This window comes from Oryza glaberrima, chromosome 3, assembly GCF_000147395.1.
Source record: "Oryza glaberrima chromosome 3, OglaRS2, whole genome shotgun sequence".
NCBI lineage: Eukaryota > Viridiplantae > Streptophyta > Magnoliopsida > Poales > Poaceae > Oryza > Oryza glaberrima.
This window is the reverse complement of record NC_068328.1, coordinates 29,193,309-29,211,806: the sequence shown is the minus strand read 5'-3', so window position 1 is coordinate 29,211,806 and position 18,498 is coordinate 29,193,309. Positions and strand designations below refer to the sequence as shown.

General features: G+C 41.1%; 1 protein-coding gene across 1 annotated transcript; it reads right to left on the bottom strand.

Moving 5' to 3' along the window:
• Positions 1-531: 531 nt before the first annotated feature.
• LOC127765995 (uncharacterized) lies at positions 532-2,485 on the bottom strand. The gene has a single exon (XM_052290985.1). The coding sequence runs from the start codon at positions 2,365-2,367 to the stop codon at positions 1,036-1,038; it is 1,332 nt and encodes a 443-aa protein (XP_052146945.1). The 5' UTR covers positions 2,368-2,485; the 3' UTR covers positions 532-1,035.
• Between the last annotated feature and the right edge of the window lie 16,013 nt (positions 2,486-18,498).

Genomic DNA, 18,498 nt, shown 5'->3' with positions numbered 1-18,498 from the left:
TGCAAAATAAACATCATTTAGTAGTTTGGGAAACGTGCGTGCAGAAAACGAGGTGTTTTCTACTCAATCTCACAGCAATCTCTCCTATCAAACGAAGCCTTATACTAGCAACTTCTCCTTTACCATCACATTACCTTTCCTAACTGAAAATTTTGATTCCTTCTATTGTAAAAAAGAGTGGTTTCTGATCCAAAATTTACATAAATACTCCTTTTGTGCCAAAAAAAAAAAAAAGGCCAATCCTACCTACATTCGTAGCTAGGAATTCGTTTTTTTTTTTGACAGAATAGTAGATATTACTACTTCAACTTTTAAGAGATATTTATATTAGAACTTTCAGAAATAGGGGATAAATTTATTAGGACTAGATAAAATTAAGAGTAATTGTATTAGAATTTGATAAAGTAGAGGATATTGGGATAATTTATTTTTCTTTTATATTAGTATTATGAAATGGATAACAAATAAAGTTATTCTATAACAGGGAAGTAACTTTTAGCAACAAAGACAATGTTCTTTTGAATGAAAAAAGGGGGCAATTTTCGTCATTCTTTTTTTAATATTCGAGTTTTACATTATGGCTATCAGTGATGAATGCAGTCAAATAATGCGTCCTGGTAAATGAAAAAAAAATGGCAGAAACGGTCGGCTTTACTCCTAGCATTCACAAGATTTACTCAACATAATGAACCAATCCTTTCAAAAGTCAAAGTGACATTCGAAGCGATTCGTTATGAGTAACGGCAACATGCAAGGGAATGCTCTTACTAAGTATATGTTCATGAAAGAGATATCACAAAGATAAAACCACCCAAAAGTTTCACCATTCCCCCGCAAAAAAAAAAAAGTTTCACCATTCCAGTATGATTCAGTGAATTGTATCACATTGTTAATCACATTTTTGAGTAACAATGGAAATTGACGACAAATTCGCAAACTGCATTCTTAATTTGTTATCTTCTCATCGCTACAGGCCTACAGCAAAAAAACACCTTCAATTCAAGTAGCCTGCCATTTCGTCGAACACCTTGCACCTCATTCCTTCTCGCCAAGATCGCCGCGGCGCACCGGTGGCCAAACCATCATCTCGACGGGGAAGATGTCGCCGAGCGGCCTCGACTCATCTGTGTTGCGCCACATCCTCTCAAACCTCCACGTCGCGAGGTCGAGGGATACGACCCAGTCGGCCATGACGAAGAACAGCGCGCCGGTGCCCTCGCAGAATCCACCGAAGCTCACGAGCTTGCAGCCGCGCAGCTGGTCCGAGATTTTCGCCGAGAGCTTGATTCGGGAGAGGTCACCGACGGTGGCCGGGTTCATCAGCGCGCGCAGGTTCACCGCCGGCTGCTCCACCCATTTCCCCGGCGACTCGAGAACCCACTTCGCAAGAACGAGCTGCTCCCGCAGCGCGAAGAAGCAGAGACGGCCGTCGTGTGTCTTGCCGATCCAGTGGTTCCCGGCGTACAGGAGCATCCCGGTGTTCGGCAATGGCACCGCCGAGAGCGTCATCTTGGTCGCGTCGACTGCCATTACGTATTTGTCTTCTTCGCTCTGGAGCTTGTAGACCATGTCGCCGATGACGACCGTCGGGCCTTGGTGTGGGTTCATGGACTTCTTGAGCGCTCCGGTGGCCGCCTCCCATGCGGAGGCGGCGGAAGAGTACACTAGAATGTCGAAGTGGGCAGCAGCGCCGAAGAGGACGACGGCGACGCGGAACGCCGCGCCGGCGCCAGGTAGGAGCGCGCAGCAGGCGACCTTGTGTCCGGCGACGAAGCGGGAGGGGAGGGACACGGACGTCTTCCTCAGCGGATCGCAGACGAGGAGCTTGAGCTCTCTCGCCGACCCGGCGCCGAGCTCGCGGAGCAGGAGGCGCCGGCCACGGCAGTCGACGAGGAGGGCGCCGCACGCGGGCGATACCGAGAGCGTCCCGTGGTCGAGGCCGAGGCCGACGCCGGCTGCAGGGACGAAAGGGGGAAGCGCGAACGGCGCGTAGTTGCGGAAGAACCCGAAGTACGGAGGCGGCGCGGGGAGCCCGCCGGCGCCGGAGACGAGCAGCCGCCAACGGCGGCACACCGCCGCGGCGCGGACGATGTCCGCCAGCGGCGACAGCCTCTTGAACACCTCGAGCAGCATGTCGTCGGGCACCGCCGACGCCCCCATCCCCTCCACCTCCACCCGCGCCGCGGAACCGGACCCACCTGGCGGCGACTGAGACCGGGCCCGCGCCGACGCCTTCCCGCCGCGACCGCGCATCTCCTCCTCCCCCTCCATCCGCGGCCGCGTGCGCCGCGCCGAATCGAACTCCCCCGGCGGCGACTGCGACCGGGCGCGCACGCGCGCGCGGCGGACGACCACGGCCGACGGCATAGCCAGACCACCGACAACAACTACCTCCACAACTCGTCGGAGATTGGCAATGGCGCGGGGAGAGACAAAGGAGAACTCGGGGAGGCGCGTTCTTAAGGGAGGCGAGAAGGCGCGGCAGCGAAAATTTTGGGGGGGGGGGGGGGGGGGGGGGGGGGCGTTTGAGATTTCGGCCGCGGCGAGGCGGCGCGAGGGAGAAACGGGGGCGGCCTACGATTTTTGTTGGTGATTTGGTTTGCCTTTTCGGCTTCCCCTCGCGCGCGTACTATGGAGGGTTTCTTTCCGTGTATTTGCCCCAACTTTTCGCGACCTGCCGCGCGAGGGGTGGCTTGGCTCGCGTAACGTCGGTTCGTTTTGGGCGATTTTTGGGCGGGGCGGGTGGTGGACGCGAGTTTGGGGGGCAAAACGAGGCGAAATCAGCGGGAAACGGGGTTTATTTTTCGCGTTTTAGGCGTTGCGCCGCGGGGAGGTTTGAAATGGTTTCGAATCGAGTTTGGGGGCAAAACGAGGCGAAATCAGCGGGAAACGGGGTTTAGGCCCCGTTTAGTTGGCAAAAAAAAATATATTGGCCTTGCGTTTCACATTGAATATATGAACACATATTTAAAGTATTAAACGTAGTCTAATAACAAAATAAATTACATATTCCGTCTGTAAACTGTGAGACGAATTTATCAAGTCTAATTAATCTATTAGCAAATGTTTACTGTAGCACCGTATTGTTAAATCGTGGCGTAATTAGGCTTAAAAGATTTGTCTTGCAATTTACACAAAATATATGTGATTGCTTTTTTTCTATATTTAATATTATATATATGTGTCTAAATATTTAATATGATAGCGTGAATAGTTTTTGCGTGGAAACTGTCTTATTTTCGCGTTTTCGGCGTTGCGCTGGCGGGGGAGGTTTGAAATGGTTTCGAATTCTCGTGGGGTTTCGCTTCTACTGCGGACATGGCAGATGGGGCCCCCGTTGTTGGTGGTGACCCCATCCAGGCGTAGAGGGTGTGTGGCACCGCGGGGAGGTGCATCGTGCACCTGGTTGGTTCAGGAGACGTGTGTTTCTATTTGGGAAATACGATAGATCGTTTTGGTAGTGAGATGGGCTCGAGGCCTACGCGCGCTACACCCTCAGCACGGGTTTTCGAGGACGGCAATCCTCCTAGAGGATACGGCGTCGTGTCTAGAAGCATCTAGTCGGACCCAAACCATTACTATACCAACTGTATCGGTCGAAAAAAAAATATGTCATCGTTCTTATCAGCTTACGCTATTTTTTTTATTTCTCGTGAACACACTTTTTAACAGGTTAAATGTTATGTTTTAACACGCTTTTCAACTGGTTAAATGTTATGTTTTGAGCAAAAATTTTAAATTATTATATATGAATTTGGACAGGTATTCAGCTCTATCCGTCATGTCCAGAAGCATCTAGTAGGACTGAAACCATCATGTCAATTGTCTTACTCTTTGTCTAAAAACCCTTTATTTTCCCATCGTCGTTCTTATCAGCTTACGCTACTTTTTATTTTATTTTTCGTGAGCGAGCACCCTTCTTAAATGGTTCAACGGTTTGTGCAAATACTTTCTATTATTTTTTGTAAAAGAAAAATAGTTCACTTTTAGACATGAATGTATACAACTCTTTCGGTCATGTCTAGAAACATCTAGCACCATCAAAATCATCATGTTAATTGTCTTACTTCATACGACAGAAGTACTTTATTTTTTGTCATCTTTCTTATCAGCTTAAGCTATTTTTTTATTTTTGTAAGCAGGTTTCTCAAACCGTTAAATAGTGTCTTTCTTATAAATACTTTCTATTGTCTTCGTTAAAAAATAATTCACTTATATATATAAATCTGAATAGCTATACGGCTCTATGAGACGTCTCCAGAAGCATCTAGTCTCACAGAAAACACCATGTCAATTGTCTTACTCCCTACCGCCAAAAAACATTATTTTTTATCATCATTCTTATCAACTTATGCTACTTTGTTTTATTTTACGTGAGCACGCTTATCAAACTGTTAAATGGCATGTTTCATACAAATACTTTATATAATCTTCGTATAAAAATAATTTACTTTTATACATGAATCTAGACATGCACACAACTCTATCAGTCGTGTCTAGAAGCGTAGCCCCACAACAGCCGTCATGTCAATTGTCTTACTCTATTCATCTAAAAAGACTTTATTTCTAGTCATCGTTCTTGTCAGCTTACTCTACTTTTTTTTTTTCATGAGCATGCTTCTCAAACTATTAAACGATACTCTTACTCGTGTGCAGAAACATATAATCCCACCAAAATCGTCATGTTAATTGTCTTACACTTTTACTCCCTCCATCCAAAGAGGCTCTATTTTTATGTCATCATTTTATCAACTTATGCTTCTTTTTTAATTTTTCATGAGCATGTTTCTCAAGCTATTAAATGTTGTGTTTCATGCAAATATTTTCAACTATGTTAGCAAAATGTTAACATTTATAAATGAATTTGGACAATCATTTATCTAGATTTATATAAGAGTACCTATCCATATTCATGTACTACCTCTATATGAAAATATAACAACTTTTATATATGAATCTAGACGGGCGGATGTTCAGATTCATAGCTATAAATGTTTATATTTTGGAACGGGAAAAATATAAAAATGATTTTTATTGAAGAAGGTAGTAGGCAGAAGTTTATTTGTTTTAAAAAAAACAAATAAATATATTCTTCATACTTATAACACTATCTCTGTCTCAAATATTTTATTTTTCCTATCTCACGCATATTAATATAAAGTCAAAAGGCTAAAATGTTCTTCACTTTTTCAAACTTCGATGTATTTAACTCCTACTTTATTAAACCTCAACACATTTGACCCCTTCTTTTAAGAAAACTCCATTGCATCCGTTCTCAAATTTCTCAAACTCAAATACATTGACTGGCTCAAATTATCGGATAAATGAAGAAGGCAAAAAATGAAGGCTTTGTGTGATGGAGGGACTGGTTAATTTTAATTATCACGTGCCAATGGTCCATTACGTTTTCCGTGCCACAACTCAACCCAACCTCACATTCAAACGGTGCCTTAAAGCAAGTTTTATATAGAATTCCATCCGTCCCAAAATATAAGAGATTTTGGAGAGATGTGACACATCCTAATACTACGAATATGAACAATATGTGTCTAATTCTTCCAAAATCCTTTATATTATGGAACAAAGGGATTAGTAAGATGGTTGTTATTACCTATATTTTTTTTCATATCGCATACTTATAAATTTAGACATAGCGTATTTAATATATTATATCCATAAGTCTAATACACTAGTTCTAATATTTATTTGTCCAATGTACTGCGGTTCCTCTCCCTCCTTTTGTCTTAATGTTTGTATAGATATTACATTTTTTATGAGGGGTGTCTTTTTCCCCTCTCTTCTATCCTCCTACTCATCATATGATATTGGGACTAGCGCTTAATTAAATCCTTAGATCAAGTTTTATAGAAGAGATAGTTGCTACTTCTAATTTTATTCATACAAACTAAGAGGTAGTATGTACTCAATATATCACATGCACACTAACTCTAGTACACTAATTCTAATAATTTTGTTTGTCAAATCATTTTTTTCTTACTTAAAGTCTATGTGGAAACTGCCCGTTACATAAGGGGTGTCTTCTACCGCATCTCATTTCTTCTCTTCTCCATTTTATCATATGGGCTTATGTGGAATTTTGAGGTAAGTGATTAAAGGTTTATAGTACTTGCTCTTAGCCATTCCTTATGTTTTTGCAAACTCCAATAATATATCTGTCCCCACTTAAAATTAACCGTCCTTTTGTAAATAATAGTGAAATATAAATTCTCGATGAAGGACCTATTAGCTACTTAGGCAAGCTATAGCATTTGCTTCCACATTCTTTGTCACAACGTAACTATTTTATCACTTCATTTGACTCTCACTGGAATGTTAGGGTGCTTTTGTTTATCGTCAAGATATCTCACGATATGTCCACATTTTCTTTAGATAGTGGTTTAAATTTTTGTTTGATTGAGTAGATCGGACGATCCAGTTTCTTCTTATTTGGTTGGATGAATGAAAATGGATAGAAAACAATAAACTTTTTAAATTATAAATACAAAATATTAATTATTATTAATATGTCTATAATACACAAATTAACAATAAAATGGACTAATTTTCTCTAATCAACACTAATCTTAACAAGTTGAAGGGCAACCCCAATGTTGCAAAAAAGTAACCTCCTTAAGGTCTTTAAGGTGGACAGTAGACATTGTGTAATTGAAAATAGGCTAGGCCACAACAAGAAACAACCATAAACTAATGAGTAACAAAATATATTAATCATCACAAACTAATTACTAATGATTAAGACTAGCAAAGGAGATGCTTCATCCGGCTAATTTTGTGGATGAGCTCATCCAGCCTTTTTTTTTTGGAATATTCCTTCTCTGGCTCTCTCATCTAATCTTGTTCCCATCTAAAAATATCTTTTCAAACGAACACATGCTTAACTATTTTATCACTTAACTTCCCAAGTTTTACTGCAGCTCAAACGTGAATCCAAATACAATGCAGCCGCCTATTTAATGGGCCATGGACTGCGGTGATGCATTATCATCTTGGAGGCCCATTTTAACATATATGGGTCGTTTTATCTGTTCATTCTATCCATCCAGTTTCTTATTCCATACTTCAGTGTGGCTTTTTTATCATCTAATTATGATCTCTCCAACAGCAGCAGCGTGATATGGGAATTGAAGCATACTCCCTCCGTCCCCCAAAAAACGAATCTAAAACTGGATGTGACATATTCTAATACAATGAATCTAAACAGAGGTATGTCCAGATTCGTAATACTATACTTAATAGTTACTCCATTCGTCTCTAAAATTAAGGGATTTTGGTGGGATGTGACACATCCTATTACAACGAATCTGGACAGGTTTTTGTCTAGATTCGTTGTATTAAGATGTGTCACATCTCACCAAAATTCTTTATTTTTAGAGACGGGGACCGAGGGAGTATAAGCCAATAGAAGGAAATATGATAGTCCATAGACTCGCTGAGTTGGGGTCCTTGTGCTTGGCAGATTCTGAACCAGTGCTCGTCTCTATACCATCATGTATTACATACTTGGTTGTGGAGGACACCTCGGCTAATGGATTGTTGAGGATATCTCGGCTAATGGGGAAAATATGCGATGGAAACAACATATGCAGTGGAAACCTGAAAACTACCGTCGGATCGAAAAATGGACGTCTGAGATTCTTCCACGTTATCCCGAGTAAAAATTTTACTCGCAGATATACTCATGTAGTAATTTTTTTTATCATGCATCTATTTTTTATCTAACAATCGTTTTCAGGTTTCCACTGTATATTTTTCCAAGCTAATGAGTAATGAAAGTTAGGGTTTGATTAAAAAAATAAACAGATAAATCTCATTAACCGAAAATTGCAACATACTCCCTCCGTCCCAAAATATAAACATTTTTTTGTTATAAATCTGGAGAACTATGTGTCTAGATTTATATATAGATAAAAATTGATATATTTTGGGATAGTATGTAAATACCGCGATGGGTCTATGTGCGTGCCACGTGTGCAACTTGTCTCTCTAGAACTGAAAACTGCTAAATCGAAACAAGCTGGGGCTACTGGGCTTTACACCTCAGGAATGAATCGAACTGTCGTGGCCCCATAGGCCCATAGCACCCATGGGCCGGGGCCTTCACTTCATTTTCTCTACCATAGTATCGCCGCAAGAGAAAATCACGCGACGGCGACAGAGAAACAGCAAAATCACGCATTACGCACCAGGAGAAGAACGAATTCTCATCGTGCTCGATTGCTCGTAGTAGTAGTAATAACAGCCCTAAATCGCGACGTGCGCGGCGCGGGGGCGCAAGACAAAGCATACACAAGGACGTGCAGGGAGTAGGGGAACCCGTCACCTGAGCCTGTCCAGAGTATACGCGCGCGCGGCCGGGTACACCACCCTGCACGCCCCCGCGGAACACGGCGAAACCCCCCGTGTTCCCTCGCTGCCTCTCCCGGCCGGCCGGCGATGGATAGGGCAGCCGCCCCCCCCCCCCCCCCCCCGGCGCAGCCCCGGTGGATGCAGCACTGCACGTTGGATGTCACGGACTCTCTCCATTCTAAAATACATATTACTTTAATCTAAAATGGATTGAGACTCGGTTGAGTTTGTGATTCAAATTCAATCGCACACATAAGCTGTCGTTCGGTGTTATAACCTCACCTGATATAGTGAAGATATTTGCTGGCTGATGCCCGTGGTTTTTTCTCTCTTATTTAAGAAGGGTATTCCATATTAAATCTCGTATCTTCTATTATTGATCTATTATTTTTTATCGTTTATTTAACTATCGTTTTCTATCAGACTCATCGTATAATTATGAATCTGGACATTGACGGCTTCTGGCCGATCGACGTGCGAGCGGTCGCCGCATTTACGCGCGCGGTACGACAAATTCTCTCGCATTCAAAGCACCGCGGCGGCGCGGCGCTTGCGATCTGAGTTTATCAAACTACGGCGTGTGGTGGTGGCCGTCGACTTGATCCGTCGGTCCGCGTCAGACTACGGATGCAGCAGTGGGTGCCTACCGCCTTTAGCTTCCTGCGTAACCTCGCATGGGATGGCACCCCACCCACCCATGCTGCAGCGCCCCAAAGCCCACATGGGCCACCACGATCGCTTGTAGGGAATGATACTGCCGGCCGGTGTGATGCGTTTACCTGCGTATGCATGGCATGCCCCAGTCGCACATGAGATAGCAATAGACTTCTTCTCCCAGAAAAAAGAATATCAGAGAGAAGATTGCGGTACTAGATATGAGTATTCATGTTTAGAAATGTACACTTTATTTGGACGAACACACACACATACACACTTTATCTTTATGAGCATATGAAAAATCCGACCAACATAACTTAAGATTAAGGAAATCACTACGGTGTCGATGACTACATTACTTATTATTGAAAATTAACGGTATTAAATGTGTACCCTCTCAGTTCCAAAATAAAAGAATTAAGTATTAGATGAAATATTTTATGTTACAATGAATTCAGACATCCTCTATCACGATTCGTTATACTAGAACACATCATATCTAATATTAGATTGATTTTTTTTGGACGGAGTGAGTACATTCATATCTTCAATGCTCCATACATTTGAAAAAAAAAAGAAATATACGTATTTTCTGTAGAATTTGCAAGAAAATACCGAACGCGTGAAGATTTGCAAAAATATACCGCCGTCGCGGTTTTGTTGAGCGAGACCGCGGTCTCACACGATTGAGGCGCGAGAACGAGAGCGGTATTGCTCGTTACGGAGCGCACGCGGTGGCCTAGGCGGTGCTACGATATCGCTTTGCCGAATAGTGAGAGCGCACGGTGTCGCACTCTAAAAGTGCGAGAGCGAGCCAGTGGGCCCCGCAACTGTTGCGACTGCGACCCACGCGGTCTCACGCTACAGGAACACGAGAGCGGTGGGCCCCCTGACTGCGATGGCGTGGTCTCGCGCTAGAGGAACGCGAGAGCGGTCAGGTGAGCCCCACTGCGCGCCTAAGGGCAAGTACTATGGTAGATGTGACTACCACCTTCAAATTTATCTATTTTATTCACTCATGAACTAAGAGGCAACTCATACAATGTATCACCTCTAGTACACAAATACCAATTTCTCTAATACTCTCACATATTTCTTGAAATTTGTGTGGATGTTGCCTCTTAATTTAGAGGGAGCTTATCTTCTCTCTCCTCACTTCTCTCCTCTACCTCATCACTCAATCCAATGTGGCACTCTTAGGGGTAACATATGGGAGATTATAGTACTTGTCTTAATGGTGTTAAGGTTAAGTTAATTACATAGAAAACTTCGTATAAAAATAGATTAATCACGCGTGAGCAATTAGTAATTAAGGGGTGTGCAGCTTATTTCATGACAATCTTCGTACACCGCTTAATTGAAAAACTTTTTCGGATGCAGTTTACTATTGACTTGTTCCATTATTTTGCTAGTGTGATTGCATGCGTGCGTATTGATAATGCGTGAGTGCATGCTTGACGGGAGGGTGTCAGTGTCACATCAACTTCGGTCTCGCAAAACCAACGCGCGAGACCGCGCCCCCCCCTCCGAGCGATATCGCGCTCCCACTGTGCGATACCGCGGCTGCCCAATCTCCCAACTAAAAAAATCCAGTGGGACCCACTCCACAGCCGCTATCGCGCTCTGAAAGAGAGATACCGATTGTGCTCTCGCGATTTAGCTGTGTGAGACCGCGGGCCCGCGCTCTCGCGCGTCTAAACCCAGTAGCGATCCCGTTCTCGCGCTGACAATAAGCGAGACCGATAGCACCACTCCAGCTGTTGCTCCCAAATCGGTACGACATGGCGCTCTCGCTCAGTGGAAACGCGATACCGCGTCGATATCGCATAACCAACAAGCGACACCGCCAGCTCAAATCTCCTCGCCCATTCAACGCGCGAGACCGTCACGCTCTCGTGCATTGCTAATGCGATACCGTGGCGATATCGCGCTTTCCCATAGCGAACCTCGGTATCGCGTTTTCTAACCGCGATTTCGATGGTATATCTATGCTAATCAAACAACATCCAGTATATTTGTGAAAGAAAGATCAATGAACAGTATATTTTCAAATTTTATTCCCATACATTTAACGAACATTCAAAACGCAAGAGGTAGGCATAATCCATCTCTCTCCCGGTCTCAACTGGACTCGATCGACGACGCAGGTTTTGACTCGGCATCCCTGTGTTGTGAGGGGCCATGTTGGCAACTAGGCATTCATGGGCCACAATGTCTTCGATCGGTTTTGCAAGTTAACGATGCCTTTAAATGGGTCAACGAGAGGGGGGCCATGTCTCGGTCGCGAAACTGATTCCGCGAGATGAAGGTTCAGTACCCGTCCCGGACGAGAGCGAGTGAGCGACGACGCCCAAGAACCAACACCGGTGGCTCGTACAAATTATTACAACTGGTAAGGTGGCACGTATAATTGCCTCAGCTAATACTCTCTCCATTTACTTTTGATAGCCATATTTTATGTTGGCACATAGATCGAAGATAAGTAATTCCACTTATCATCCATTTAAACATGCTAATAGTCATTCCTCGTAAACAAACGATTCATTAATATTTACATTTCTCGATATCATGTAGCCAATCTTGTGTGGAGAAATGGAGAGTCACGCATTAAATTTAAGAAAATCATTAAAATGATAGGTTGTTGGATTGAAATATGCCTATCAAAAATAAATTTTTCAGATTTAAAAATATGACTATCAAAAGTAGATGGAGGGAGTACCAATACGAAATTATCTAAATTATTTTACACGTAAATTTATTTGAATTTTATTAAATAGTAATCTTGTTGTCTTTTTATTTTTTGAAAAAAAATATCGAATTTGATCATGATCAGGTTTTCAATTTTATACTTTCTCCATCCAAAAGTCTTTTACTATTTTACTATTTGCTTTTTTTTTTCCAAGATGAGTTGAGTGTATTTGTATTGTGCATGCGTTAAAGCTTTTGAATCCACGTGACTGTTTGTTAAACATGCATGAAAGTAGCCTTCTTTTGCATGAGGTAATCCATCTGTTGCACTGTTTTTTCATGAACGCGCATAAGACCAAGTTTAATAGTATAGCACATTATTAGCTCCAATTTATCTATAGCCAATCTAATAGTCAATTCATATAATAGTTGCTTACTATACTATTAATATATGGTCCCACCTGTGATACACACATTGCGTCTTGTAGTCCGCGTTGCAGCTGGCTACAGATTTATAGCCTGCTGCTCTTCTCTCTTATCTTTTATCTCATTAAAATATGTTTACAGCTAGCTAATAGCCTGCTATTATACCTGCTCTAAGATCGTGCATAAGGGTTTTTAGCACATACCATGTTTAAAGAGAGAAGACTTTAATGCTCCTTAATAAATATGAAATGGATGGAGGTGGGAGGGTGGGTAGGGGTAACATGGAAAAAGAATTAAATGCAAAATGGTTGATGAGACAAGTAGTAATATGAATAGTGCTAAAATTCCTTATATTGTGAATCATGATTTGAATCCTATAAATTTTTATATTTTAAAATGGAAGAAGGATAGATAAATAGATAGATGGAGAAAAAAAATCTTTACTGGAGATAGGTATAAGCTTGAAATATATTTTCATCAAATCTTAAAATATTAAATTCAAAGTCAACTTTATTTAAGAGCAACAAAATGATAAATTTATAGTGAATAGTAAGAGGGAACTATTCATATGAAATTGATTTTTTTTCTCTTAAATGAAATTATGTTGGACTTCAGATTTGGTATCGACGAATTTATAGAACTTTTAAATATGCGTGTTTTTTACTTATTTAATCGTTCTTACTGAATATTTCTCGTAGACAGATAGATAGATATAGATAAACAGACGGATAGATACTCGTAGATAGTACAGCCAGTACAAGGCTACTTGGCCCTTGTTTAGTTCCCAACTTTTTTTTCAAACTTTCAACTTTTTCATCGCATCAAAACTTTTCTACACACATAAACTTTCAACTTTTTCGTTACATCATTCCAATTTCAACCAAACTTATAATTTTAGCGTGAACTAAACACACCCTTGCTTACACCAGCATGTACCAGCAGAGACGTTGTGTCAACAGAGGCCGTGCGGCATGGCATCTCCTCTGATCAGAAAACAACTACAGCCTTATTGTTTCGTTTATTCTTATGTTTATTATAGGTCTGAAGCATTATTATATTACTCCTACAGCTAGCCTTATTACAGGTCACGGTGGTCTCACATCAAAATTTAAATGCCCCGTTGTCAATGGAGGCCACGCTGCTGTATATATCCATCACGCCGTGGAATTTGCGCCGGTTGACATCTTAAGATTTGTCAAAATGAAATGATAACGCAGTGTGCTCACCATATTCTTCCTGTCATTTTATTTCCTCTGATTATCGAGATTCACTCGCCCGCGTTTTGTGTGGTTTCTTCACGAATTCGCCGTCAAATTAACCCAGCGTACGTGCAGCTACTCGAGTACAGATCGAGCAGTGATCGGTAACATTTTGAACATTTCCGAAGATTCAGGAGCTCATACACGGGATGGTACATTAGAAATTGTAGTACTAATCTTTGTTAACTTCTGACTTTGTTCTTTTACATCGCGAATAGCGGATAAGATTGCGTAGTTGCACTTGATTGCAAGTTCGTACTACGAAACTTCGAGTGTAGGAGATAATAAAAACACCTTGACTTGGTAACTAGCCGCGTAACATCAGTGTTCTAGTATCATTCGTTTACATGTACATGTATTTATTGTGTGATGGAGGGGGTTGACTTCGTCTTGTTAAGCATACATGTCGATACTCGATTGTTCTCCTGAAATTTGGGAGGGACAAGATAAAGATTGCAACAGCATCAATGCTTGAAGCTCGAACCACGCAGTTCCCTTTTGAGGTAGGTGATGACAGAGCTCCCTTCATCTCTCGATGGCGAGCAATGAGTTAAAAGAAGCATATATGTACAAACGCATTTTAAAATATTCAAAAAGGGATGACCTCAAAGAGCGGGGGTATTTAACTTTTTGCTACTTTTAAGACAGTAACGAAAAAAAGCGGATGACCGCACACCGTCCCCCGCGTGGCGCGTCACGTAGCGCGCGCGGAGAGAGAGAGAGAGAGGGGTGGGCCTCCCTGTGGCGACGCGTGACCGGTTTTTTATTTTGTATTTTTCTATCGGTTTTTTTGTTTTTCAGTTTTTTTCTGGATTTTTTATTTTTAATATATACATATACAAACTTTGTATACATATGTATGCAAAGTTTTGAATATATTATACAAATTTTACATACATATGTATACAAAATTTGTATACGTGGTTCTTTTGTATTTTTTTCAATATGTACATATATAAAGTTGTATATGTATGTATACAAAGTTTATATATTTAAACTTTTTATACATAAAAAAATGTATACATACTTATAAAAATATACATACATACATACACACACGTATGTATACTTTATATACATACATACAAACTCTGTATATATGTATAGAAAATTATACGTATATACATAAAGTATATACTACCTCCATTTTTTAATAGATGACGCCGTTGACTTTTTCTCAAATGTTTGACCATTCGACTTATTCAAAAAATTTACGTAATTATAATTTATTTTGTTATGAGTTGTTTTATCACTCATAGTACTTCAAGTGTGATTTATATCTTATACATTTGTATAAAATTTTTGAATAAGACGAATGGTCAAACATGTGAGAAAAAGTCAACGGCGTTATCTATTAAAAAACGGAGGGAGTACATACCTATAAGAGAGGAGATACTAGATGCCCCTATTTTGTTGCCTAGCATGTGCGTAGCTTGCGGCGCGTGGCTAGCCGCGCACTAGCGTCGCCCACTTTTAAGATGTGACAATTAACGATTTGTTACTCAAGATCTATCATATGTTGATCTTCATGTGTCTATGACAATATGGGTCCAGTGGTAAATTCTTAATTTTCACTTGCAAGAGTAGCAAATAGTTAAAATATCTCCGTAGTATGAGGCTACACATCTGAAACATTTCTCTCTCATGATGCCGACTTTAAGTGATAGCTTCAATTTTTCATATCGACTCCTCACATTTCTATTCTAGTCCTCACTTTTTTTTTGTTTTTTTACAAATTAATATAATACTTAGACTCTCCTCACTTGTTCACTCCCTTACTTATTCCCTTTAACCACCGCTTGTCCCCTTCTTCGGCCATTCCTGCCACCTCTCACATCTTTGGTGACGACCTTCATTGTCACTGCCTCTCCCCTCTTAGATGACAATGATGAATTGGTAGTGGTATAGATTAGACAAGGGCTTGGTGGTAGCGTAGATCGGGTGATGAGAACAGACTCAGTGGTTGATCTAATTAAAGCGTTGACAACGACTGATCGGAAACAACAATGTGGGCCAAATGCTCCTCGGTGGCGTGGGTTGAGCAATCCTTAAGCAGCGAAAATCGAGATAGTGTGGACCAGTGAGCTCTGTGATGAGATGGATAGGTGCCAACTCAGACTGTGCAAGCTCTATGTTGATCCAACAACACAATCAATATTATAGTCTTGGTTTGTACCCTCTTGGTATGTTCCTCCTAGTTTACATCCCTACTCCCTATAACCCCTCTATGGACTCCTAATTGGCTGCCCCTTCTATGGTCGCCGCAATCTCTCCCCACACCACCCAATGTTATTGGGATTTGCCTTCGATGAGCTCCGTGCAACATGGATTGAAGGTGTCGACAAGCTCCTACCTTTTCCCAACCGCTTGTAACCACATGTATGTAGGAGGGTGGGCACAACCTCGCCCAATGTGGCTCATGAGCCATGGCATCAAGCACAAGTGGCCTTGCATTGACGAGGCAATTGTGCTCTCTATTGGACACGAGAAGCCTCCTGAGAGCACGGGTTTGGTTGAGCCGTTGTCGTGGCTCCAAAATGAAGAGCCTCGCACAAACCCACAATGTGAATGGCCTAGTGTTGGGAAGCAATGTCACAATGAGAAAAAGGTGCAAATCATACATGCCTCCTTTGAATTGATTTAGAGAAATTTGATGATTTGTCAAGTACGCAAGATTGCCATTTTGATGATATTATCACTCCTGTGACAATGACATATGGAAAAATAACTCACATGTCGAGGAAAAGTACAGTAGTTACGAAAAAGATAACACTATCTACGAAAAAAAGCAACTTAGTGAAGCGTGTATAGCCGCAAATTAAAAATCTCCAATTCGAATTGAAGTTGTACTGTGACGGGAAAACTGTTGCACATCAAGGAAAAGGTTAAATTACTATTTTCACAAGAAGTGGGCTGATTCGTGTTAAATATTTTTTTTGAGGTGAAAAGTAGGAATTTTGCCGTTTTATAGGTAGAAGGGGAAAATAAGTTTAATAGTTTTACATAACTGTTACATGTAGTGCCCTCTGGGTTGGTTGTGTTCTTGTCATGTTTCGCTTCCTTGTTTTTCCTTGTGTATTTTCTCTTATCTTCCAGGGCTCCTGTGTTTGCATAGCTAAAAGCTTTGCCATATGTAAGACCGTTTGACGTAATATATTCAGGTGAGCAATTCTCCCCCTGGTGTCCCGTAAAAAGAAGCCATAAACAAAAGTTGTGCTAGAATTAGTTGTTTCTATGTGCTTGACTGTGAGCGTTTAATTCATTCATGATTGTAAAAGCAATCTGCTCTTCACTTTGGCTAGTGTCCTCGAAAGTTATTATGTTCCTCTCTAGCTAGATGAACCACCAAGTTGTAATTTGAACCCCCAACCACTCCTTTCTTATGTTCTATGGCTTGAGTTTGGTTAGAGCAAACCATTGCTCATTGAGGCTTATGTGTTGTGTCAAACCATTGCTCATTGGCATTTCCCCCCATACATTTACCATGAATTCACATTCTTTGAGCAAGTGATCCGTCGATTAAAAAGCTTCGTTGCAAAGGCGACAGATCCATGCGCAGGGCCAGTGCCTTCCTAATAAGTTATCGGTCATGAGTGTCTCTTTGATGTATTATGAGCCGTATAAAGAACTTGTGCTTGGATTGAGCTTTTGCCTCCGAAAGGCATTGCAATTATTGTGAGTAATCAATTCTTGGAATTGCATTTTGTAAGAACTCTTTGCTGAATATTCTCCATTGGTAGTCCCTTTCCACATTTGTCATCTTGAATATTTGGATCCAAGGTAACTTGTTGTAGGAGGCCTCCTAGTCACAAGTTGGTTTATCTCCTCAATGCTGGATGTGACTGTGAGTGTGGAGAGCCAAACATTGTTTGTCTCCTGTTTTTTTCTTTTTGAGATCTTGAAAAGAGATGGAGCTATTTCATTTGGTCTTTTGTTCTGCAGCAAGTAATCATTCCATAATTTAATCTCCATCTCTTGCGGTGATCAAGGTGCAGGCATTAAAAAGTTTTGTCTATTTTATCACAGGGAATGTTCATAAACTCATGGTTTTTCGGGATCTTTCCATTGGAACCAATTAATCAAGAAGTGGCCTCCACTGACATTTTGTGGGTCATCACTTCTCCAAAGAAAGGATCCTCTAATCCAGCCTATTCTCTTGCTGTGACATCCCGGTCCAGGGCTTAATAGGATTAATAGAATACTCATATCAACAAGTTGCAACTTCTTTTCCGGAAGCCGATCTCGAAAGAACTCTAAGGTTAAGCATGCTTGGCTTGGAGCAGATTTGGGATGGGCGACTGATCAGGAAATTCTTCCCAAGTGCGCACGAGTGAGGACAAAGTGTGCAGAAAAGATTTGTGTTAGTTTGTGAGAGCAGTTTATGACCTATAAAAGCTGCCAGATGTAAGTGGACCCGGTCTCAGAGAGGCGGGACATTAAGAACTGATTTTACTAGCGTCTTTCTGCTAGACGATGTGAAGAAGCGACCTAACCATCCAGGTAATTTGAAGCCAAACTTGTCAAAAAGTGGTTGATAATCGTTTTTTCAGGTTTTTATAGTCAGAGGCAATGACAATGTTGATACCTTTATAGTCAGTGCTTGATAATGTACTAGATATTTGCATGACAATGTTGATACCTTTCCAGGAAAATTTGTAAAGCGTGCCTCTACATTTAGTTCATTGCAGGAGATTGGGTATATCTCTCTTTTTTTTAAAGACAATTTTTGCTATAGGTCACTCAAAGATTATGTAATTTACTAGTGAACATTGTAAAAACGTGTGATGGCTAAAAGACATAAACAAATAGTAATATGTTAGAGGACACTTTCGATCTGTTAGAGAGATAAAATTTTCTAATAGATTAGAATATGCATCATATTTCATTTTCACTCCAGCACTATAGGTTAAAAGATTTTGGTCCTAGGGGCATTCTTGTCTTTTTAAAGAATTTTTCTCTCTAATCGAACCGAAAATGTTCTCAGGCAAATTATTAATTTTAAAGGATGTCCTATAATAGTGATATTATATCCATCAGCAAATTACAGAAACTTTTGAGTGTTGCAAATAAATGTGCATCCCACTTACAGAAGCGAAAAGAT

What these genes read in the sequence shown, in the direction of transcription:
- LOC127765995 (XM_052290985.1), bottom strand. Translation starts at nt 2,367, where the DNA reads ATGCCGTCGGCCGTGGTCGTCCGCCGCGCGCGCGTGCGCGCCCGGTCG.